This window comes from Heloderma suspectum, chromosome 4 (genome assembly GCF_057233095.1).
Source record: "Heloderma suspectum isolate Gila_16-S chromosome 4, 16-S_ref, whole genome shotgun sequence".
Classification (NCBI taxonomy): domain Eukaryota; kingdom Metazoa; phylum Chordata; class Lepidosauria; order Squamata; family Helodermatidae; genus Heloderma; species Heloderma suspectum.
Genome location: NC_139461.1, coordinates 227,061,207 through 227,085,817, shown reverse-complemented (window position 1 = coordinate 227,085,817; position 24,611 = coordinate 227,061,207). Strand labels below are relative to the sequence as shown.

General features: G+C 40.7%; 1 protein-coding gene across 5 annotated transcripts in view; it reads left to right on the top strand.

The window, feature by feature from the left end:
• Positions 1–476: 476 nt before the first annotated feature.
• Positions 477–24,611, top strand: part of ZFYVE9 (zinc finger FYVE-type containing 9) — a 63,280-nt gene continuing 39,145 nt past the window's right edge. Inside the window, exons 1-4 of one of the 5 annotated variants that reach the window (XM_084852528.1) lie at positions 621–826; positions 17,507–17,611; positions 19,892–19,996; positions 21,288–21,311. In XM_084852528.1, coding sequence (XP_084708654.1) covers positions 19,927–19,996; positions 21,288–21,311 — 94 coding nt within the window. In that variant the 5' untranslated portion in view covers positions 621–826; positions 17,507–17,611; positions 19,892–19,926. Of the gene's footprint in view, positions 827–1,033; positions 1,208–7,343; positions 7,762–12,915; positions 13,033–17,506; positions 17,612–19,891; positions 19,997–21,287; positions 21,312–24,611 lie in introns of those variants that run through there. The other 4 variants (XM_084852531.1, XM_084852530.1, XM_084852529.1 and 1 more) reach the window with 4 other exon arrangements.

Genomic DNA, 24,611 nt, shown 5'->3' with positions numbered 1-24,611 from the left:
CACAGTAATTTTTGAGCTGTATGCTGTGACACGTTTGAGTCCAAGCCTATATGCAGAGTAGTAGCTGGGCTAGTCTGTTGCAGCAAAAACAACGAAGAGTCTTGTGGCACTTGAAAGACCAATAAATTTATTATGGTATAAAGACTAAGTCATGCATTACAGTATGAGCTTCCGCGGACAGGAGTCCACTTGATGAAGCGTTATGCTGAGTTATACACGTGGGGGGAGAGCTGTAAACAGTGAGGTCGGAGGGAAAATAAAATGCCTCATGTACGGACAGCGATCTCTGCATGGTGAGCTCGTTGCTGTTTGCGTTCGGATTCGTGCTTACCCAAACTGCTCTCTCTCGCGTCTCCAGCTCCCGGGTGCTTTGCGGTGGTTCGCGCAGCGCCCCTGGCTGAAGGGGCCCCAGACAAACCGATGCCTCGCACGCCGCCGTCCACCCCCGGGCGGCGGAGGCAGCCCGCCTCGGGAGCAGAACGAAGCCGCGGGGAAGGGGGGCGTCGGCGTCGCTTTTCCCACGCAGCCGTGCGGTGGCCTGAGGAGGCTGGTCAGGCCTGCTTGAGCCGCAGCGCCGTGCGCTGCCTCTGGGGCCGGCCAGGGGGCGCTGGCTGCCGAGAGCCGAGGCGGCTCCGGAGCGAGCGAGGGAGGCAGCCCTGGCTGTCGGGAACGGAGGGGCGCGCGGAGGGCCGGGCAGGCGCCGTGCTGGCCTTTCCTGCGCTCGGCTCGCTGCTGGCAAGGCCCGCCCGGGAGCGGAGCGCTCGGCGCTCAGGGGAGCCTCTCCGCCATGCAGGCCCGGCTGCTCGTGCTGCCGCCGCCTTCTGAGGTGAGTGATGTTTAGCCCCCCTCCCCTCCGCGCCTTCACTCCCTCTCCGTCGGGCCGCTGAGGCCGGGGCGTCCTCTTCCCAGGCCCCGGTAGGGCGGCGTGAGGCGCCTCTGTTTGCGGGAGGGGCTGGTTCAGAGACCAAGGGCTGCCTCGAGGAGGCCGGGCAAGGGGAGAGGAGGAGGCTGAATGCTCCTCGGCGAAGGTACCGGAAAAGGGTCGAGAGGGACTCCCGACACGGCAGGCGGGGCGACGTATTTGGCTCGGAGGGGGAAACCTCGGAGCTTTTCCTTCTACAGGCAAGCAGGACCCCTTTTCGTCGAGGCATGCCCTTCTTTCCTTCGTACTGGGGGCCCCGAGCCTTGGGACCCTGGGAGGAAAGAGGTAGGTAGGACCCTCTCGCCCCGGCGTACCCCTTTCCTTGTTTGTCTGGCTTCTCTTCGTATTGCGAGTTCTGATGGAGCAGATTGGTAAGAGTCTCCTCCCGTTCAAGATAACCAGTCAGCCTTCTCAAAGAGTTTGTGGCCCCCCCATTTATAGTATTTTCTCCCTGCCAAATCCTAGGATGCCACAGAGAAGACGTGGCAAACCCTCCCCCAAACAACCCAACCCTCCTTTCTCAGCAGCAACTTACCCTCTTAGACTGCCTTTGCTAATTAGTGGAACCTCCCTCACCCCCCACAGTCAGGTCCAACACTGTAGAGCTTATACCACCTTTTTCATATTCCTTGCTTGTTTGTTTTTGCAGTTATGCATTCTTACATCCTTTTCTTTTCCTGCTTGTTTACAAGCAGATACATTTGTTCATAACCCAAGTTTCTCATACTGGATCTGATAGGAATCCTGTTTGCTGCTAAGGTGGCTTATTTTGTGCCTGAAGTGCCTTGCATTTATTTGACTTCATTTATTTGGCTTCAGTCTGTTCCCTATTAAAATAATTTGAAATGTGTCACTGTTGCTGAAGGAGAGAACTTATCAGCAGGCAAGGTTACTTTTAATGGTGTTTCTGATTGTGCTTATTTAAACGATGCTCATCTTGGTGATCAAATTGACTATCTAGGTTTTCAAGCCCTATCTTTAACTTATATAAATGTGGTTAAGTAGGTCCAGATGATGGATTATAACAAAAGGACTGTTCTTTACCTTGTAACAGGGAATTATTTTGATTTGAATGTTGAGATATTTTGCATGTATATGAAGAAATTACAATTGTGGGTGCTGAATTGGAAGATTACATATAGTTTAGTTCCAGAATTTTTTATTAATAGATTTTAATTAGGTGAGGTTCAAAATGTTAAAGTTTCAAGAAACTCTTTGATGTTTTTGGTGGTGTTACTACAGATTTTCAGATCTGAACATGCTCCTATGAATTTGTGTATCTTAAGATAAGAGGAAAAAATTTGAAGAGCCTAGTAGAGTGAGTAAGGGAAACATAGAGGTCATACCAAAGGTTATAAGGACAGCAGAAGGATAACATTTTGATTATTTAAAGTAACAAGACATAGATGTACAAGAGTAGAGTGTGGGGTTGGTTGGTATCAAAATTTGTCAAATTTCAAGTTGTCTTATGAGCTTTGTCCTACAAAATGAGTAAAAGCCGCTTTATTGGTCAGCAATGCAAAGGTGCACAGATGTGCTAGCAAAATAATGGTTTACTGAAGAGGGTTTAACGTCTTATACCTCATAACTAATTGCAATGTATTTATTTTATATATTAGCAATATGCATTTACCATTTCTCATTTAAAACAAATCCCATTGAAATTTAATGCCTCAGATTTACTAGGCTAAAAAATGTACTATTTGCAGGTTATTAAACATAGTAGACAGAAATGTTTAGATTTTGTCATCTAGTAAATGAAGAGATGTGAAAGTCTTGCGGAGAAAAAACGGGAGACAATACATTTTCCCGCATGGCTTCAAAATTTATGGAAATGTTGTATCTCAAATGCTGGCAATGTTAAGAGGGATCTCCAACAACACAGGGGGACTTTTAAACGTTCAGTGTGGAAGCGATTCACAGAAAAGCAGCAGGTTACATGGTCTTTTAATAAACCCTATATACACAGTCCTATAACACTTTCTTGGGAGTAAGTAATTGAACTCACTGGGACTTCTGAGCAGACATGCATAGCCTTGCACTGTCAATACAGAAGTGAAGGATGAGCTTCTCAGTCAGTGTACTTCTGTTTTGGTTGATAGTTTATGTTTTTTGGCGTGTGTGAGAATGTTGTAACATTTATATGCTTCTTTGTGACATTCCCCTTTCTCATATGAAAATGAAAGTATATTTTTAGTCCTCTGTGGATTAAAAATATAAATTGATGCAGAAATATCTGCTGAAGTCAAGAGAAAAATAATGTGGCTTACTAAAACAATATTGCTTACAGTTCTAAGGCTTGCTGTATCAACACAAAATTGTTAAGGACAGGGTCAAGAACCTGTGGTCCTCCAGATATTGTTGGACTACAATTTCCATTATCTTTGACCATTGGCCATGCTAGCTGGGGCTGCTGAGAGTTTGACGTAACATCTGGAGGGCCACAGGTTCCCCGCACCAGTTTAGGAATTATAACTCAGTTGTGGTCAAAAGGTAGATTTGCATGTGCTGGTAAATCTGTGGGTGATTTGAAGTAGATCAGCAAGAATTTCTAACTCCCAACTGTTTAACAACAGCAACAACAAAATTACTGCCCTTTGACACTAAATTAGACTGCTGAAATAAAGAAAGCTTGGGGTAACCAGGAGTGGACTTGTGTGTGGAAATACTGTGGGCTTAGTTCAGTTCTGGTACTCAGAACAAATTCCTGGGTTCAGAATTCTTTTGCACCGGGCTCTGTTTGGTATTCTCAGGGTTTTAGTAAAAAAACAAATAGATTCCGCAAGGCTAATCTCTGTTCATCCCTGATACTACTAACAATATCTATGTTGGAAAACTATGCTGAATTGGCATTATAGGTAGATAACTAGGACAGGGGTAGCAGAAGCAGTAAAAGATTACACATTTTTATATGTGCCCTTGGAGTTGTGAATGATCCTGTATGAAGGGTTATCTTTCTGAATAGTTCCCAAATAAGAACTTTAATCCACTTAGGCTGTAGTCCTAAACACACTCACTAAGCAGTAACCTAGCTGAACACAGTGGGATTTACTTCTGAGCAAATATGCATAGGATTGCTTTGTTAGACTTTAAGGTTATGATTTGGGCAATTTTTCCTCAGTATAAAATTGTGGATGTGACTGTCAAGGCCTGAGTCTAGTGACATCTGGCAGTTCTAAATGTATTTCCCCTTTGTAGGAACACAGTATTTGATATTGGGGCTTCATGGAATCTTGTATGGTTTTTTTTATGGTATCTGTACAAAGGCAGCCTTGCAAGTGAACATTTGAGCATACTTAAGTTAGTAATTTGTTGCTTAAAAAACAAACTATTGTAAAAACATCTCTGCCTCCTTGCCTGAAGGCAGCCCTTATTCACCACAGGTTACCAGATAAGTGGCTCTTTACAAGCCTATGCAAAGGTGTTGAAAAAAAGTTTCACGTAGTTGTGACCTCATATTGTTAAATGGGAACTGGGAGTTGATGCAGTGGTGGTTTGAGCAAGTGGCAGAGAATGAAAACTTGGGAACCATTTGGAATACTGGATGAATTTGTTGTTCAGTCGTTCAGTCGTGTCCAACTCTTCGTGACCCCATGGACCATAGCACTCCAGGCCTTCCTGTCCTGCGCTCTCTCCCGGAGCGTGCTCAAGTTCATATTCATTGCATCGGTGATGCTATCTAGCCATCTCATCCTCTGCTGTCCCCTTCTCCTTTTGCCTTCAGTCTTTCCCAGCATCAGGGTCTTTTCCAGAGAGTTTTCTCTTCGCATTAGGTGGCCAAAATATTGGAGCTTCACCTTCATTATCTGTCCTTCCAATGAGCACTCAGGGTTGATTTCCTTTAGGGTGGACTGATTTGACCTCCTTGCAGTCCAGGGGACTCGTAGGAGTCTTCTCCAGCACCACAGTTCGAAAGCACCAATTCTTCGGCGCTCAGCCTTCCTTATAGTCCAGCTCTCACATCCATACATTACTACTGGGAAAACCATAGCTTTGATTAGACGGACCTTTGTCGGCAAGGTGATGTCTCTGCTTCTGACTATGCTGTCTAGGTTGGCCATAGCTTTCCTCCCAAGGAGCAAGCGTCTTTTAATTTCATGGCTACAGTCACCGTCTGCGGTGATCTTGGAGCCCAAGAAAGTAAAATCTGTCACTGCTTCCATTTCTTCCCCTTCGATATGCCAGGAAGTGATGGGGCCAGATGCCATGATCTTCGTTTTTTTAATGTTGAGTTTCAAACCAGCTTTTGCACTCTCCTCTTTCACCCTCAACAAGAGACTCTTTAGATCCTCTTCGCTTTCTGCCATTAGGGTGGTATCGTCTGCATATCGGAGGTTGTTGATAATTCTCCCAGCAATCTTAATTCCGACCTGTGATTCATCCAACCCGGCATTTCTCATGATGTACTCTGCATATAAGTTAAATAAGCAGGGTGACCATATGCAGCCTTGTCGTACTCCTTTCCCAATTTTGAACCAATCGGTTGTTCCATGTCTGGTTCTTACTGTTGCTTCTTGACCCTCGTACAGGTTTCTCAGGAGACAGGTAAGGTGGTCTGGTACTCCCATCACTTTAAGAATTTGCCACAGTTTGTTGTGATCCACACAATCAAAGGCTTTAGCGTAGTCAATGAAGCAGAAATAGACGTTTTTCTGGAATTCTCTTGCTTTCTCCATGATGCAGCGAATGTTGGCGATTTGATCTCTAGTTCCTCTGCCTCTTCTAAACCCAGCTTGTACTTCCGGTAGTTCTCGGTTCGCATACTGCTGAAGCCTAGCTTGTAGGATTTTGAGCATCACCTTGCTGGCATGTGAAATGAGCGCAATGGTGCGGTAGTTTGAACACTCTTTGGCGTTGCCCTTCTTTGGAATTGGAATGTAAACTGACCTTTTCCAGTCTTGTGGCCACTGTTGAGTGTTCCAGATTTGTTGGCATATTGAATGCAGCACTTTAACAGCATCATCTTTTAGGATTTTAAATAGCTCAGCTGGAATACTGTCATCTCCGCTAGCTTTATTGTTACTAATGCTTCCTAAGGCCCACTTGACTTCACTCTCGAGGATGTCCGGCTCAAGTTCAGTGACCGCACTATCATGGCTATCAGGGACATTCAGATCTTTCCTGTATAGTTCTTCTGTGTATTCTTGCCACCTCTTCTTAATCTCATCTGCTTCTGTTAGGTCCCTGCCTTCTTTGTCCTTTATCATGCCCGTCTTTGCACAAAACGTTCCCTTGAGATCTCCAATTTTCTTGAAGAGATCTCTAGTCTTTCCCATTCTGTTGTTTTCCTCGATTTCTTTGCATTGTTCACTTAAGAAGGCCTTCTTGTCTCTCCTTGCTATTCTCTGGAACTCTGCATTCAGTTGGGTATATCTTCCCCTTTCTCCCTTGCTTTTCGCTTCCCTTCTTTCGTGAGCTACTTGTAAAGCCTCATCAGACAGCCACTTTGCTTTCTTGCATTTCTTTTTCTTTGGGATGGATTTCGTTGCTGCCTCCTGAACAATGTTACGGACCTCCGTCCATAGTTCCTCAGGCACTCTGTCTATCAGGTCTAATCCCTGAAATCTATTCCTCACCTCCACTGTATATTCATCAGGGATATGATTTAGGTCATACCTGAACTGTTTAGTGGTTTTCCTGACGTTCTTCAATTTAAGCCGAAATTTTGCAAGAAGCAGCTCATGATCTGAGCCACAGTCAGCTCCAGGTCTTGTTTTTACTGACTGTATGGAGCTTCTCCATCTTTGGCTGCAAAGGACATAATCAATCTGATTTCGATATTGACCATCTGGTGACGTCCATGTGTAGAGTCGCCTCTTGTGCTGTTGGAAAAGAGTGTTTGCTATGATCAGCATGTTCTCTTGGCAAAACTCTATTAGCTTTTGTCCTGCTTCATTTTGTACACCAAGGCCATGCCTGCCTGTTATCCCGGTGATTTCTTGACTTCCTACTTTAGCATTCCAATCCCCTATGATGAAGAGGACGTCTTTTTTTGGTGTTAGTTCTAGAAGGTGTTGTAGGTCTTCATAGAACTGATCAACCTCAGCTTCTTCGGCCTCAGTGGTTGGGGCATAGACTTGAATTACTGTGATGTTGAATGGTTTGCCTTGGATTCGTACTGAGATCATTCTATCATTTTTAAGATTGTACCCCAGTACTGCTTTTCCCACCCTTTTGTTGACTATGAGTGCTACTCCATTTCTTCTAAGGGATTCTTGCCCACAATAGTAGATATGATGGTCACCTGAATTAAATTCGCCCATGCCTGTCCATTTTAGTTCGCTGATTCCCAAGATGTCGATGTTCAATCTTGCCATCTCATGTTTGACCACCTCCAGCTTACCTTGATTCATTGATCTGACATTCCAGGTTCCTAAACAATATTGTTCTTTACAGCATCGGATTTTCTTTTCACCACCAGACACATCCACAGCTGAGTGTCCTTTCGGGTTTGGCCCAGCCGCTTCACTCTTTCTGGCGCTACTTGGAAATACCCTCTGCTCTTCCCCAGTAGCATATTGGACACCTTCCGACCTGAGGGGCTCATCTTCCGGCGTCATATCTTTTAGCCTTGTGATACGTTCCATGGGGTTTTCTTGGCAAGAATACTGGAGTGGGTTGCCATTTCCTTCTCCAGTGGACCACATTTTGTCAGAACTCTCTGCCATGACCTGTCCGTCTTGGGTGGCCCTGCACGCCATAGCTTATGGCTTTACTGAGTTACGCAAGCCCCTTCGCCACAACAAGGCAGTGATCCATGGAGGACTGGATGAATAGTAGTTGCCTAAAGCGCTTTTATTTGCCTGGGTATGCAGATGAGGTAAACAGAATCAAAGAAGGTAATTTCTTGTCTTGTGTTATAGATAAAAATTTAAATGAAGTGGTATTCTTTTAGAGGAGGCTTGTATTTAATAGCATGTTTGCAACCTTTTTGCATAGCTCATTAATATTGTGACTTTAAATTAGATAATATGATTAAAATCCTAAAGGCCTCACTCTGTGTTCCTTCCCCCTGCAGCTTCTGTCATGCCCCCCCCCCTTCAGAAGTTTCAGAAGTTTCTCCTAAGAAGTCAGGAAGCCTTACAAAACATGCAGATGATTTGCTTTTAAAAAAGTAAATTGCAACTATGCACATGTAGAAGTCCTTACTGGTTGGTTGCAAAGGCAGCCCATCGGATCCCAGACTATACTATACAAACCTTGAATATGATGTGTAAGAATGCAATAAGAGCCAGTCTTTGTGCTTTCCAGATAAAATTACCAAAGGTCTTGTATTATGTTATGAGTACTAGTTGATCCTTACGAAATGACTGGTATTTTGCTTTCCTTGTGGGTTTGTTATACTAGATCAACATAGCTAACTTTAAAAAACAAATTGAGGGTGTTCCCTTTTTTTTTCCCAGTGGGAGAAATGGCATGCACACTGTTTGTGTCTTTTCAGTGTATTGGTTCCTGATTCTGCATTATAAGTCTCCCCATTCCCCCTCCTCTCCACTAGAGTTTGTGTTGCTGAAACACATGTTGAGTATTATGTGCTTGGTTATTTACTAGGACATGAAACTCAAGAACATACATTAGAAAAGGGAAGTAATTTTAAAATAATTGTAATGCATTTTTCCAGAAATTGTCAAAATTCTACCGTAATATTTGAAATATGCTGATGTGCCCCCAACAATGAAGTATTGTGTTTTTTGTTACTTCTCTTTTCAGAATATATAACCCCAGCATTAATAGTGGTATTTGAATATATAAAGGTAGTTCAGAGGGTTGCAAGACTGGCAAGAAGACAAATAATGCTAAAAGTAATTGTTTGGAAAACTGTTGGGAAAAAGGAATAAAGATGATTGTCCAAGTAGTGATTTCAGTACTAATTAATATGTTCTGACAGACAAATAAATGGAAGATTTCTGGATCTTAATTTTCATATTAGAGCTAAATTAGGGAGTAAAGTAAAATTTAAGAGTACAGCAATCTGCCCTATGAGCAGTAGTGTTGGAAGAACATGGGGTCAGGCTTAAGGGTCCTAGTGTGTGTTAAGGAATAAATGTTGTGAGCAGTCCCCAAACCAACTGCTGGTACAGCAGTTGCCTTTAGCACTGCTGGGCTTGTTGTTCCATTGACATAGCTGGTATGTGCATTGCAAGAGTGGGGAGCTGCTACACCTGCAGTGCAGTATGTTAAAAGCTACTAGAAGTTCCTGGGAGCCCAAATCTCAGAACCATGTGGCTTAGGATGGATTTTTAGCTGCTGCTGAAGTAGTATAGACATAGGAGCTGGCTGCCCATTTTGGAGATATACTTCCTGTGAATTAAAATAAAATTATACATAATTATAACTAATCATAATAAGCATGTGTGAAAATAGTTGAGTCATATATTCTGTGACCTATTTGTTTATTAGAGTATTTGCATCCTGCCCTTCTGTTGTAAAATTGTGCTCAGGATAGCTCACATATTAAAAGCAACCAAAAAACACATCATAATTTTTTTTTTTTTAAACAGCAAGATTGTGGACTTATTACAGAAGATAGAAAGGGGCCAGTATAATAAACTCATCAGCCCAGCGGACAAAACACCTGCCAGAACAGAAACATCTTAACTAGGTGGTAGAAAACTCTTAGAGATGGGACCAAATGAGCCTCTCTTGGGTAGACTTCTGTAGCCTAGGTGCAACTGCAGAGAAGGGTGTCTTCTGTGTCCCAACCAGTTGCACCTCTCTTGTTGTTGGACTGCAGAGAAGAGTATCCCCTGTACATCTTAGCAAGCAGGCAGGCGCAGATGGGGAGGGTGATCCTTTAGGTTTTCTGGGCCCAAGCCATTTAGGACTCTAAGATTTGGAAGCTATACTTCTGTTAATGCAGCCCAAAATAGCATTTGCCTTTTTTGCAGCCACCTCACATTGTTGGCTTATACTCAGCTTGTGATCTACAACAATTAAAAGATCCTTCTCGATTGTAGTACTGTTGAGCCAAGTATCCCCCATCTTGAAACTGTGCCTTTGGTTTCTTTTTCCTAGGTGCAGAACTCGGGATTTATCTCTGTTAAATTTCATCCTGTTGTTTTCTGCCCAGCGCTCCAGCCTATCAAGATCAATTTGAATTTTGTTTCTTTCTTCCAGGGTATTAGCTATCCCGCCCAATTTTGTGTCATCTGCAAATTTGATAAGCATTCCCTGCACCTCCTCATCCAAGTCATTAATAAAAAAACTTATATTAATCTAAAATGCTGAAGTGAAAGTATGAATTTGTTGTACTTTCTTTTAATGTACAGTATTCAAATTATCAGTTTTCTGTAAATGTTAAATCTCTTCTGGCGAATAAATGAACTGTTTTAGAAAATCTCTAGCAGTCTTCCAAAAGCCTTTGTGCTGATTCTCCACCCCGCCAACAAGTAATACTGTAAACATAAGAATCAGTATTGTTCCATGTGAGAGGCAGATCAAAGTGCTTTCTAAATCCCCTAATAGCTGTTCTAGCTATAATTGACACTCTTATTGTTAGAAACAGTACATTAAAGTTAGAAACAATTTCATAGTTTCCTATTTCATTTTGCTATGTCAACATTTTGCTTTGAACTCAATCTTAGCTGTATGTCACCTAGTTGTTTGTGCACTGTTTGACATAAAACTACTGTGTAGGCTCAACAGGATAAAGACTAATTTAGATGTTATGTTGCCATCTGTTTGCCTTACTGTTCATACCAACATTCTAAAATTCAAAAACTAAAGTGAATTATTCTGCAGCTCGCTGTGCTCATCTCACTCATTCCTGTCTTTTCTACCATGACATTAAGAGTGAAGATGCAACTCTGATTGCTTAGTTCTGTGTATGTCCTTAATTTCCTGGTTGTAGTACTGGTGCCAGGCCCATTGCTGGATGTTTCGCATCCTTGGTGGACCCTGGTTCCTGGGATAGTTGGGTCACAAGTGGTCTTCATTACAGGGACTGTTTTGTGAATGTGTTTGCTGCACATTGAAACACCAAATTCTATGAACACCATAATACATATCCCCCTAACCTTCTTTCTAGTAAACTGGCTCTTCAGTATGAAATAAACACAGTACCTGCCTTATCTCCAGTTATACATACCATCTCCACCTATACATATTATACATACCACTCGTTCTCTATAAAACTACACAGCTTGCTCTATCTCTAACCTAACCTTCCCCACTCTCCAGTTGGCCTACATAATTACTGATGAGGGAGAAAACAGGGAAGATAATCTGTAACGGGGATGGGACCCAGGATAGGAAAACAACGTGAAGTATGTTGACCAGAGGCCCCAGTAACAGCAAAGATGCATAACAAAGGCTATAGGGGTGGAGGAGAAACAATGGAATCAGTGTACATGACTGATGTAACTATGGCCTACTTAAACTAATACAATTTTGAGGATTTTTGTATTACACATGTAGTACAATTGATACATATTATGACCCTTTGGCCTTGGAAAAGTGTTCTGTTGGGTGGTGAGCATGGGTGAGGCTTTTATTTATTTTCCTGTGGATGTAACTGATCCTGCTTTTCCTGCTAGGTGACCATGCTGGAGCCACAGCTCCTATTGACTGTTATTCTCAGATGCATTATCAGATGCATAAGATACAGCCAAGAAGGATTAAGTGGTGAGATATCCTTAAGGTTAATCTAGACCTATTGTCCCTTTGCTCCACTCTGTGATGTGCTGTTTGCAGCACTAGAGACGAGAAGAATTTTGGAAATGAGGGAAGTTGGAAGTGAACTCCCCCAGATAGGAAATCTAGCAATTCTAAGCTGAGCGAATCCTCTCTCTATATTTTGCCTCTGTTTGTTATACTTAGCTTAGCATTAGTCCTTCCATCTTTGTTTCCCTTCTTGCCCTACACACTTTCACAAACTTATCATATTGTGAGAAGAGAAAGCATCAGCCATGTCGAAGGCCAAAGGTTGCTTCTTAAGCTGTTCCTGGAGACAACGCTGGGAAATGTGGTTACTTCTTTATTCATTGACCAGCAGGAATAAAAAAGCGTATATTTTGAAGTGGACTACTCCACAAAAGTTTATACCATAATAGATGTGTTAGTCTTTAAGATGCCACAAGAGCTGTTGTTATAATTACAAGATTTTCCATGGGCAATGAAGTTAGAACATGCTCAGAAGCATGCAAAAAAAAAAAAAAAAGAAATGTAGGAAAAGAAATTAGCTTTTGCAAATTGTCTTTGCTCTCTTCCCCTCCTAACAACTTGTAAGTGTGGTGGAAAGATGAAATTAGCAGATGAGAGGGCTGGTGATGGTGGTGGAGCTCCTGTGGGCTGGGTTTGTTTAAAATGTGGAGAATTCTTAGAAAACACTTTTTCTAAGAAATCTCCAAAAATATTTGGAGCTATATGATGCTGAATTGGGCTTTACCTAGTTCTATTCATGCCTCCTTTATTCTTTTACCTACACTCCACTGGAACTTCTGGATGAGGGTGCTTCTGCAGCAAGAATCCCTTTTTTTCTTGTTCTGCCTCAAGTCAATCTCAGCCTTTTTTGGAAAAACGACTTCTCTCTGTGGCTTTCTGTCTCTACATGATAAAGCCTTCCTTCCTCTGGAGAAGTGTTTGGGATTTTGGCATCCAGTTCATTGTTTTTATGCCTAGAGAATCATCCCTCCTTGTTCCTCAAAGGCTTTTTTTTTAAGCCTATGAATTACTGGACAGTAGGTTTCCTTCATCTGCTGTCCTAATGAATGGTCATACATCAGGTGTCTTTCCATTTCATGCTGATGATTCCATTGTAAAGTTTTTTTCTCAGGTTGTTAACTAACATCTTTTTTTTTCCTTGCACACAACTATTATTTGGATAGGAAAACATTATCCAAGGTTTCTTAGAAGCTTCTCTTAAGAAGAAAGAGTGCAAGAGTGCACAGTTAAGACATCAGCAGTCTCTTTTGTAAATTGATTAAAACTACATAAAGTTGCATATGAGTAAAGATAGTTATTCTGAAGAACAAAAATGCTTTCTTTGATTTTAGGTGATGCAGGTAGAGGTGCAGGTTTCAGCAGAGGCATTCTGCTGAAAGTCTTAAGAGACATCTGTGAGAGAAGGGAGAATGCCTTTTCTGAGTTGGCACCTGTCACCCACAGTTTTTGTAAGTATGTGTGTTAAAATAGTTCTTTAAACTAAAAAGATCCCCCCAATGTTTAAATCAAAATATTTTAATGGATTGAATAAATGTTGCAACCTAATACATATATACCTATGCTCAAACACAATTTTAATTTGAAACAGGAAAAACTTGACAGTGATGCAGACTGTACTTTCCATGTACCTACCTGTGTTGCATTAGAAATTATTATGCAAGTTCTCAGTTTTCAAAGAAACTAGCATCCTATTTTTGGGAAGATTAATAGTAGTGGTATTGTGTGCTAAGTGGATTTTATCCTTTTTGCTTTTAATGTTGAGGATATGAAGCAGATTATGTTGTCTTAAGTAGGAACTGAAATACCTAATAAACACTGATCCATAAAATATTAAAATAAATGATAGTTTGTTCAAGCAGCCCTGGAACTTAAGTCTGATGCACGCTGCTTTAAAACTACATAAAGTTGCATATGAGTAAAGATAGTTATTCGTGGAGTTTATCGTGGAAAATCCTGTACAGAAATATTATCTTCTATTGATAGCTTCCTATGCTGAGACTGTAAAGATATTCATTGCATGTCATATACTATTTGTGCAGTTGCCTATCTTGTTGGGTTCTCTCATTTCGAAGTGTAATATTGAAATGGAACCTAGCTGCTGTATATATAGGCAAAAGACATTTATGGAAAGGTGCGAAATTAATGGTATTAGAAACTCGTAAACATTTAAGTTTTCTTCCTTTTTGTTTGCCAGCTTTGGAGGATTGGTATATTTGAATATCTGACAGACAAACACAGAAATTGCTGAGCACATTTTTCATAGTTCATTAATAAGCCATCACAAGGCTGAAGTTTCTACTCCTTGAAAGGGCTAGAAATGTGCTAAAAATTGAAAGCTGAGATTCCAAATCTGATTTGAGAGTCTGTGCTTCCCACATAGCTCTGTGAATGCCGCAAACGTTTGCTCTGAAGTTTGAAAAATTATAATTTTGTATTCTGCAGTTCAGCTGTTAATTGCTGGAATTATTGTGACACAGTTCTGTAAAGAATAATAAATAGCTTGAAGAAATTTTCTGTAGCTTCGTGTATTGCTGTGGTTTATGGATTGCTGAAATTCTGAGGCTTGATTGTGGCATATTAGGTCACTGAAATGTTTATATTTATGTATGCATGTATGTTATGTAGGGCTTCAAGAATGACTTTGGCATTCTGTAGAACAGTTCCTTATATAACTGGCATGATAGTATTTTCGTAGTGAGAATATTACAGATTAACCACAGTGCAGTCACAGGGCCATAAGAACGTCTCCAATAGAAGATAACATTGTTCTATATTTTTTTCTGAGCATTCCTTACAAATCCATCCTGCCTTGTTATATGCTGTCTGTAATTATGATGGTGGGTTACCTGGCCTTCTGTGATAACGATGATGGGCTATCTGTCATTGTTTGTGTTTTGTCTTCTGGCCTATGAAGTTTGCAGTGGTGCTGGTGTCAATAAATTCTGGGTGGTCTTGTAACTATTTTTTCTGCTGGCCAGCTGTGAATTATAATTCTACCATTATACTACAATGTTATATTCATTTTCAAAATAGATATCAGTTTAGTCATACTGAATGGAGCTATGCATTAATTCAGTTTATCTATGTTGATAAATCCATGACATGTTTTTTAAAGAACCTCTAAACGTATGTACTCTTTTCATGACTTTTTACTGATCTTTTCTCTCCCTGCACATAAGTATATTTTTAATTAAAAGCTCCAATAGTGTATAGCACTTATGTTTTCTGGTACAAAACTCAAAATATGGGGAAAGTATGGACTTTCACTAGTAAGATACTTAGTTTAATTCTGTATTCAAGAAGTTTTATTGCAAAAGGAAAGAAAGAAAGAAAGAAAGAGAGAGAGAAAGAAAGAAAAGGCTTTCATGAGGAAGGAGTCCTGTGGTTCTTTAAAGACAAATGACATTTTTGTGGCATGAGGTTTCATAGGTTAGAGTCTACTTCTCAGTTGTAGTTTTCAAGTTTGAGCACTGAAACTATTCACCACATGGTTTGGAAAAGCTGTACTCTGGGGTTTGTTCCTTATTCAGGATGCATGATGAAACCAGATTTTTAGCTTCAAGATCCTTTGTTTAGGGCTCAACGTTTTATTTAGAACATTTGAGTAAAAGTCTGTGTTAAAAAGGAAGGGCGGGGGAGAAATACGCTGTATTTCAGTCATAACATTTCCTATCTTTGTACTGTTTTACAATACAAAGACTGCAATCCTATGGTCCTTAGGTTATGGGGGTAAATTGCATGAACTTAGTGGGACTTACTTCAGAGTTTGCATGCATAGGATCAGGCTGTAAAACAGACTGAGCATCTGCCAGCTATAATGCGACCTTGTCATTTCTAATGACAAGCTTGATCTTAAAAACAGCAGTTACCATTTCAAAATACGTGCTTTGTTCTTCTAAACTGCTAGTTTGTGCTAGGAACTATGTTACAGAAAGGGAGAGAAATATAACATCCAGTCCTATGTGGTTCTTCACTCTATCTTATCTCCATATGGGGTTTAATTAGAATTGGAAGTATTTGCTGTGACTTGCGATGAAAATAAATAGAAATACGGCTTGGGTAGCTTGGTCTGTCCCTCCCCTTTATATTTAGTCCGGAATCCCTGTTAGCTCCAGTTAGTGAAAATAAGTTCATTAGTTCCACCACCACCCTCTTTCAGAGCGACTTGCTTAGCTTCCAGTATCTCCATACTTGAGCATTTGTGCTAATCGCCCAAATGTTTAATCCTACCTGAGGGACAAGCTAAACATATTTAAACAAGCATATTTAACCTGGCCACTCCTGTTTTGGAGAAAAAGCACCTGCAGGGCCCTCATCTGAAATGTGGTCCTGAACTGGATCAGGATCTGTCACTAGTTTTCTTCTGAAAATTGCTCCCTCCTGGTTGCTTTGTGACCCCAAGAGTGCTGTTTACTGGAAGGAGCATCTACAGGGGAAATATTCAGAGTGATTTTCAGCAGAAAATTGGTGTTGGCTCCTGATCTGGGTCAGGAGCATGTTTTGGTTCAGGGCCCTGCAACTGCTTTTTCTCCAAACTAAAAGTGGCCATGTTGAGCATGCTTCTTTAAACACATGACTAATGTCACATGTAGAGCAGGTTCACACAATCACAGAGGGGGAAATAAGCCGCTGTCACTTATTTCCCACCACTGCACATGCCAGGGAGATTTGCATAATTACCTTTGCCAGTGCAGCTTGCCTTGTCATGCTAATGGCAAGGGTGGCTTGTTGCCATGGTTAACAAGTCACACAGAACCCATGCACTGTTGTAAGGTTCTGGGGTGGCTTGTTAACCACAGGTAAAAGACATCCTCGCTGGGTTCTCACGACATGGAAAGCCACACTGGTGAGGGTAATTATACATATCCCTATTGCATGTGACCAGCATGCGTGGTGGGGGAAATAAGCCACTCTGTGATTGTGCGATCAGGCCTGTCCTGAAGTTCATGTTAGAGGAGGGAAAGGTACATTCACCATAGCAGGGAGGAGTACTGACTATGTGTCTTTGGTGAGTGCTTTTTTGGATGGCTAAACACCTGAAAACAATCTAGGAGCAAGGATGGATTCAAGAGGTCAATTTCCAACCCTCATATTTTGTCATTTTCTATGTACTTATAACAAAACCTACTTGCTAGTATCCTCCATATTTGACTCTTTCTTCCATATATTTGTATTAGTCTCAAGCCAACCAAAGAAAAGTTAATCCTTTCACAGAGTACTAGGGTTATCATAATACAAGGAGTCATATTTCCTAATGGAAATGTGAGCCTGTATAGACTAATTCCTATCATGTGCCCTAATTTTTATTGAGACACGAGATTAATGAATAAAATGTTCTACTGTAGCTAGGAGCAGGTATCACCAGTAATTAGTGAGAGAATTGCATCTCTTTTCAGGTTTGTATCTTGTGGTAATGTGTTGTGATACCTTTGTAGTCTCAGAGCTGGGCTACTCTGGAATTGCTTTTGTGTTGCTGGCAGTATCTTACACAAGGATACACTAGCTCATGTAGGGTTTAAGACCTATAACCCTGTAGGGACTGGATACAATTCAGGATGCTGATTATAAACTGGCTTGAGCTGATCTTACTTCATTTCCTCTGTATCCATTTACAGTGATCTATATGATCAAATGAGTGCCTTCTAGATGTTACATGGGTATACTGAGAGAATACATGATGATATTCTATGTAACTGCTGTGGTGACGTGCCTGTGTGTATGTTGGAAGTCTTCAACTATATTTTTCTTTGAGCTTGCTTTGCTGGCCACTTAAACCAGTTTAGAGAAGTGTGTGTTATCAAGTCATTTTTAATAGCTTTAAGAGAAAAAAAATGTTATCTTACCTTAGCTACAATTGACTAAAACTATAAATCTTATGGTAGTGTTAGGAAACCTAATGTGTGGTGTTTGTTTCATTTTTAGGATCAAGCAGAACATATGGATTCAACTCAACTAGCTGATTGTGCAGTATATATCATGGATAGGCATTGGCTCAGTTGTTTCTTAATGCATGTGTAGGATAAAAAGGTAAGAGGATAGTAAATGACACTATATACATCTTGAAGATTGAACTGAGAGGCAGTAATTTCAGTTGTGTTTTATCATAACCTTAAAGTTTGCATCCTTGGGATGTTACTTACAGTGCAATCCTATGCAAGTCTACTTAAAAATAAGCCTTATTGAGTACAGTGGAGCTTACTTCAAGGTAAGTGTTTAGGATTGCAGTTTTAATAAGCTTGAAACCTTTTTGTTCTTAAACTGTGCTTAGTGGGGATAAAATCATAGCTGCTGTTCAAAGCTATCTTAAAGAACTGCTGAATCTCTAGCAGAGTTTGCCTCCTCCTCCCACCCAGAAGCAGATTGGAAAAGCTAGTCTTACTACTGGAAAGGACCTTAAACTTGCTTGATCTGTCATTGCTGGGTGTTGGAAAAAGCCCTGAGGAGTATTGGATCACACAAATTACACGGTTAAGATGAAGTGTATTCTGTAATCATTTTGTTAATCAATGAAAATGGTTGGCATCTGAAGCGAGATGAAAACATAACAAAGTTTATTTTTGTTTTTTAAATTGACCACATACATTCTATTTTTCACCCATTAAGTCTTCCATTAAGGTTTGCAATAAGGAATATTTTGTTTTAAAGGCTGTGAATTATCATCTTTGAGCCTTTGGTTTTGAAAATTCGCTGTGAGGCCTCCTGTATGATTTTTAAATTCTACTTTTGCCATGTTACCTAAAATCTTTAAAAGCTTCTAAACTATAAGTTCACATACATATAATTTTAACTCATTAATGTGTACGCTTGTTGCTGTTTCAGCCTATCAAGATCATGACATTGGCAAAACTTGGGCATGGATAATATTGTTTCCTGCCATGCATTAAACTAGTTTAAATGTTGTACATATTGTAGATTCAATAATATAAGGTATTATATGATAAAATACCATTTTTAATTAATAGGGGTCACCTTAAGAATGTACATGAAATAATTTATTAGAATGAAATGGTTGGAAGCCCATAGTCTTAGTTTATAATGAAGCACGCTCCCTGTGGTAAGCCTTGGACAAAAATTTTTCAACCTAGCTTTTATCTTAAGTTAAACATGCTATGAAAATGTGTGTGTGTGTGTGTAGATATGGAGATATATATATATATATACACACACACACACACACACATATAAAGTGAAAACTGCTAAACTGTCATATAACATTCCCAATTATTACCTTGCCATAGCTGTTGAAAAACGTCTGGAATAAAGATATTTGATTAGGCCTCCTAAAAGGTATTTGGTCATTGGGAAGTCTTCCAGGAGAACATACATACTAGGCAGCAGTAGTTTAACATTTTTCAATGCATCCTTGTTCAGATTGGATGCATGGATGGTAAACTGTGGATGGTGTTGTTGGTCAAACTTATTGGCTGATAAAATTGTCCTGATCTATAAAGGTTTTTTATGTGAAAACAATAAAAGTGAATTTCACTTGAAATGTTAAAATTAGCTCTATTTGTGTGCTGATGTAATGCACCCCCAGTGACTACTTCATTAACCTATTTATTCTTATGTCCGACTCTGTAGTTGTGGATTCCGCCCCCCCCCCCCCCCCGCAACACACACACATTTGTATTTATATAAATATGTCTTCCCAACAGATATTAATGGTAAGTATCCAATGGGGCTCAACTGCTAACATAAAGTATGTTGTGCTGGTGTAAACCGCTCTAGCACAATGCCAGTAACATTAGCTGGCATGCCAATTTCCCCTGGAAATATTACCATTGTGAATCTTCACTAAATTTGTTTATTTAGCCTTATTTTCAATGGGATCTTTGTTTTTGAGTGGAATTTAAAAGCATAGATAGGTACACTTTCTATTACGTTGCCAGTCAGCTTATGAACTTTATTTCCAAATATTAACTACTTTGGCCAAATAATATTTAATTTGCTGTTTTTAAAAGAAACCGTATGGTATAAATCTCCCCCCAAATTAATTTTGTTTTTGAACAATAAACAAAAACAAAACTAGTAACCAGTAGTTAAATCAAATTTAAGCAGTTATTCATTAATCTTGAAGGCTTTCCAATGTATTTTATATCTGAATGACTGGTATTAATGGGGAATTAGGAAATAGGGAATCAGAATTAAAATGGTTTCATCACCTGACAGTTTTGAAATACTGAAAATGCTCTAAATTTTTATAGAAAATAATGACAAACTGACTTAAATATTAAGGTTGGTCTCTAAATATTGTGCTGGGACACTGGGATATTCCTAGAAGTTTGTAACTGGCTGTCTGCTTGACAGGTTCAGAGAAGGATCTGGGTGGCATTTCCTGACAAATGGAGAACTATTTCCAAGCAGAGGCTTATAACCTTGATAAGGTTTTAGATGAGTTTGAACAAAATGAAGGTGAGTTACTTTTGTTAGGACTGGAGATGATCTCTGGATTTGTGACTCTAGCTGTATTTGTAATTCCTATTCCATTGTAGTTGCCATCAATGTACTTCCCAGAAAAAAAAATAGAAAAGGACACTGGGAAACGTACAATGTTTGTGACTTGGTAGAAACAGTTAAAATAATACTTAAAATTTCAGTGATCACATGAATTATCTCCCTGTATTAATTGGATATCAAGCATTGTGACAGTTGTATAAATACATAATTTCCAGGTGAAAATGTTCTACAATCAGGGCTGCACAGAGATAATATTATTTGGCTGTAAATAAGAGGTACCAGATGCACATACTCCCAACTCCTTTCCCCATTTTACCCAGGTTCAGTGTTATGTCTGACTGGCATTAACCCTGGTTAGTACAAATCCAGAGGTGCTCTACAGGCTGCAGCTAGTTTATAGAAGCACTCTAGTAACTAGAGTTGGCAACTTACAGTCTAGTTTACAGCCAGCTAATATTGAGCTATCCTTGAGTTGGATCTAGATTTAGGCATGTGCAATGGGGCTGAAGGAAGTGGACTTCTCCGCCCCCTCTTTCCCATGACAGCCCCTTGAAAATGTGACTGACCACATGCCGTCTTGAGCCTAGCGCCTCCTGGCTAATAAAAATTAGTGGAGGGGGGTATGACCAGGTGGGTCCAGGGTGTAGTGAATGCTACTCTACTGGATGCTACTCTGCCTGCTGTCCTTAAGGAGGCAGTAGTGCGACCACTCCTGAAGAAGCCCACTCTGGACCCAATGGTATTAGACAACTACCACCCAGTTGCAAATACCCCTTTCTTAGGGAAGGTACTGGAGAGGGTCATGGCAGAAGAACTGCAGTATTTGCTACTGGGCCAGCTTTAAGGTTTTGGTATTAGTGTAGAAAGCGCTAAACAACTTGGATCAGGATACCTGAGAGAGTGCTTTCTCTGTTAGCAACCTGTCCGGTCGCTGAGGTCATCAGGGAGCATGCTCCTGGTGGTTCTACATGGACCTATGGCCCAATTGGAGTCCACCCAGAGAAGAGCCTTCATTGTGGTAGCCCCCTTTCTTTGGAACTCCCTGCCCCTGGAGGTCAGGCAGGTGCTAACATTGCTGCTTTCAGTGCCTCCTAAAACAGCTCTTTTTTAAGCATTCCTTAATTGACCAGCTCTGGTTTTTATTGGCATTCTGTTGTTAAAAGAACTATTTTAATATAATGCTTTAATTTTTTTTATATTTTTACTATTTTACCTCTTATGTTCACCGCTCTGGAATCTGTTTTAGATGTGGAGTGCTATACAAATGTAAGTAAGTAAATTAAAAAACATGTTACACAAAGAATAAGGGGATCTTGCTGAATAAGAGCAGCTGTGTTGTGAGGGGTTGAGGGTTCATGGAAAGGGCCTCTGACTGATTTGGGGGAATTCCACTTTCCATTCAACCCCTTCCCCACCAGCCTATCCCATTCAGCAGAGTCATCAACCCGCTGTAGCATTTTCGGTGGGCTGGAGGGGCTATCATGGGGAGGAGGGTTAGGAAATATGCTTCTGCCCAGCCCATACTGGCCTTAGTATTAGTTGCAGAATAAAAGAGAGCCTGAATAATATCAAATAACTGGGTTTTAAAATTTAATATAGGAATATGTGTTTTTAAGTGTCGTATGAACTTGGACCTTTAACTAATTATATGAGGGAGACAGCATGTTTAGTCACTAAGTATACTGCTTATATGTATGGACTCTACACTGTAGAGTGAGGAGGGGGTGAAGAAAAAGTAGATCTTAATTATTCAACTTTAAACTTTTATATTCTATTTTATCGTGTTGTATTTTATGTAATTGTGTGAACTACCTAAAGAGCTTTGGTTATTGGGCTTTATAGAAATGCAATAAATGAATAAATTAAATTAAAGGAGCAATCCTGTGGCCACTAGTCAGCAGCTAGATGGCCATAGAATCCGGGAACCGATCTCCCCCAACTTCTGCGCTGCCTCGGAGGCAGCGCGGAACAGCCCCATCCTCTGCACTTGCAAGAGGAGTGTGGACCGGCCAAAAAGGGGCGTGTCTGGGGACGTTCCAGGGCAGGGAGGGCAGAAATGCCTGTACAACACATCCAGTGTGTCGTACAGCAGTGTCCTCCCTCGCTCTGCCCTCCTGAGGCTAGACAGCCGCAATTGGCTGCCTATCCGAAAACGCAGGGCAGGAGAATTATGGAGGGAACGATCCCTTCCATGCTTCTCCTGCCCTGCTTTGGATAGGCGGTCGCCTCCGAGTTCAGAGATGGCTGCCCATCTGGATAGGATTGCATCCTAAACTGGATACATATTCATTCTTGCCGTCAGCTATACTATAAGGCACAAATCACTAGTTCTATTCTAGATATTTCTATGGCACCAATAAAATGTTAAAATTAAATGTGTTTTGTAAACTTAAATTGTCAAGTGGCTTGTTACTTATGCCTGTGACTGATGTAGTCTCTATTAATTGTCTTGGATATAGCGGAATCAAGAGTTGCTCCCCATATTATACTTCAGTTCCTACTGAATTGTGCTGTGCAATTGTTTAAGCAGGCCTTAAAAAAAATCTATTCCGGATTGTTTTTTCTTTAAGGGTTGACATGGTTATATGGTTTTTTTAAATGCTGATCTGTTTAAAGCTGTTTTATGCTAACTTTTTTTTCTAGTTATGCTTTTAAGCTCCTGGTAGCTGTGAATGTTTCAGAAGCTGTTTGATTTTTACGTGTATTTTAAATTATCTTATGAAAGCTTGGAGGGCTAAGCCATAAAAGTGGCCTAAAAATATTTCTATAAATAAAATACATCAAAATGCTCTTGTGAGTCACTCCTGTAATACAGATCTTATCATGGATAGGATTTATAACTTTGCAAGTAGATATAACTTCTTTCCATGTTACCATTTGTGGAACTAGGACATTTTTTTTTGCATTAAAATTGGAACATTGGAACTATAAGAAGAGTGCTGCTGGCTCAGGCAAAAAATTAGTCAAGTTCAGTATCCTGTTTCCCACATTGTCCAACCAGATGCCTCTGGGAAGCTTATAAATAGGATATGAAGGCAGTAGCTCACTTCTGCTTTTGCTTCCCAACAACTAGCATTGAGTGGTATACTATCTCTGAACCTGGAGGTTCCATATAGTTATCATTACTATTGAAGGAGATATCCTCCACAAATTAGGCTAATCCCTTTTAAAGCAAACTAAGCTGCCGCATTGTGGCAGCACATTTCTTACATGAATAAATAGCTGCTATATGAAAGAATGCAGCTTCTGGGGTTTAATGAAACTGCAGCTACTAAAGTGCTATTGGGAATTAATGCAATTTGGCTACCCTCTTTAGGGGTAAAATTTATTTGCTAGTTTGACTGATGGATGGGAATTGCTTTCTTAGGGCTTGTCCACAGAGTAGTTTTCCTTTGACTTACTAAAGTGTTGTTGGTCTGTGGTTATAACTTGTAGGCCAATTGTTTCATGACTGGTTTTCCTCCGCTTATGGTGCTAAAGGATGTTCATGCAAAAAGCAGTTAGAATGCCTGTTGGCTATATGAGGAAAAGGAGAAGGCACAGCAGCAGCCTGAAAGGCAGTTGCTAGGGGAAGAAATGTTGGGGGGAGAGCGAGCGAGAGAGCAGCACCTTATGAGCAAAGCACCGTGTGAGCGCTGTGTTTGCGAATGAAAACTCTCTCTTTAGAATTGCTTGCTGCTATTGTCATTGAGTTCTGTGTGCCAAGAAGAGAAACAGTGAGGACAGAAGAGATCTCCAATTCTTTCTCTCATAGTATCCTCTCAACATAGAGTTTCACTACCTTTCTCCAGACATGGAGAACTCAGCAGCAGGAACATGCAACTCAATGAGATGAACCCAGCCCTTTTATCCGGCTGCTCTTCAGGAGTGGAGGGGAGGCCATAGTTCCTTCCTTTGACTGCTGTAATGACAGACTTCGTCTCCCAGAAGAAGGTCTTTGCTTTCTCCCCAGTCAGAACCAGAACTGAATAATTCTTAAAATGCTATGTTTTTCTCTCAGCTTGATATAGAACTGCAAATTTGCAAACAGAACAATACACTTAGAAAATTGCTTTGACTGGTTTTATTTTGTGTTTGTAAACAACAACAAAATAGCCCTTGGGTGGGCTTTGCCAGAACCTTGATATTTTGGCACTGTTATAGAGATGGTAGACTGAAGACCAATCTAGATTACACAAGAAACGCGTGTCTGCATTTCATATGTCTTTTAAGGAATAAATAGGTGTGGGGGGATCAGGATTGGGACTGCAGAGTGTTGGAATGGGGGCTGACCCTTCCCCTGCAGACTGCAGTCCTGATGACACTGCCCCCCATCCCCAAGCTACTGTTTGCCCTGGGAAAGAAACTGCCATTAGTGCCAGCGGCAGCTTTCCTACTGCAATGAATACCAGCATCTTGGGGCAGGGGATATCAGGACTGGTGCTAAAGGATGAGGAAGAGGGCCCCAACACCCACTGCAAGAAGCTTTGCTATTCTGCAGCCTGTCCATGTTTGAATTTGCTTCACAAGGCTCAGTCAGGACTATGACAACTATGGCGAAAACTTCACACTGATTGTCTTAAACCAAATG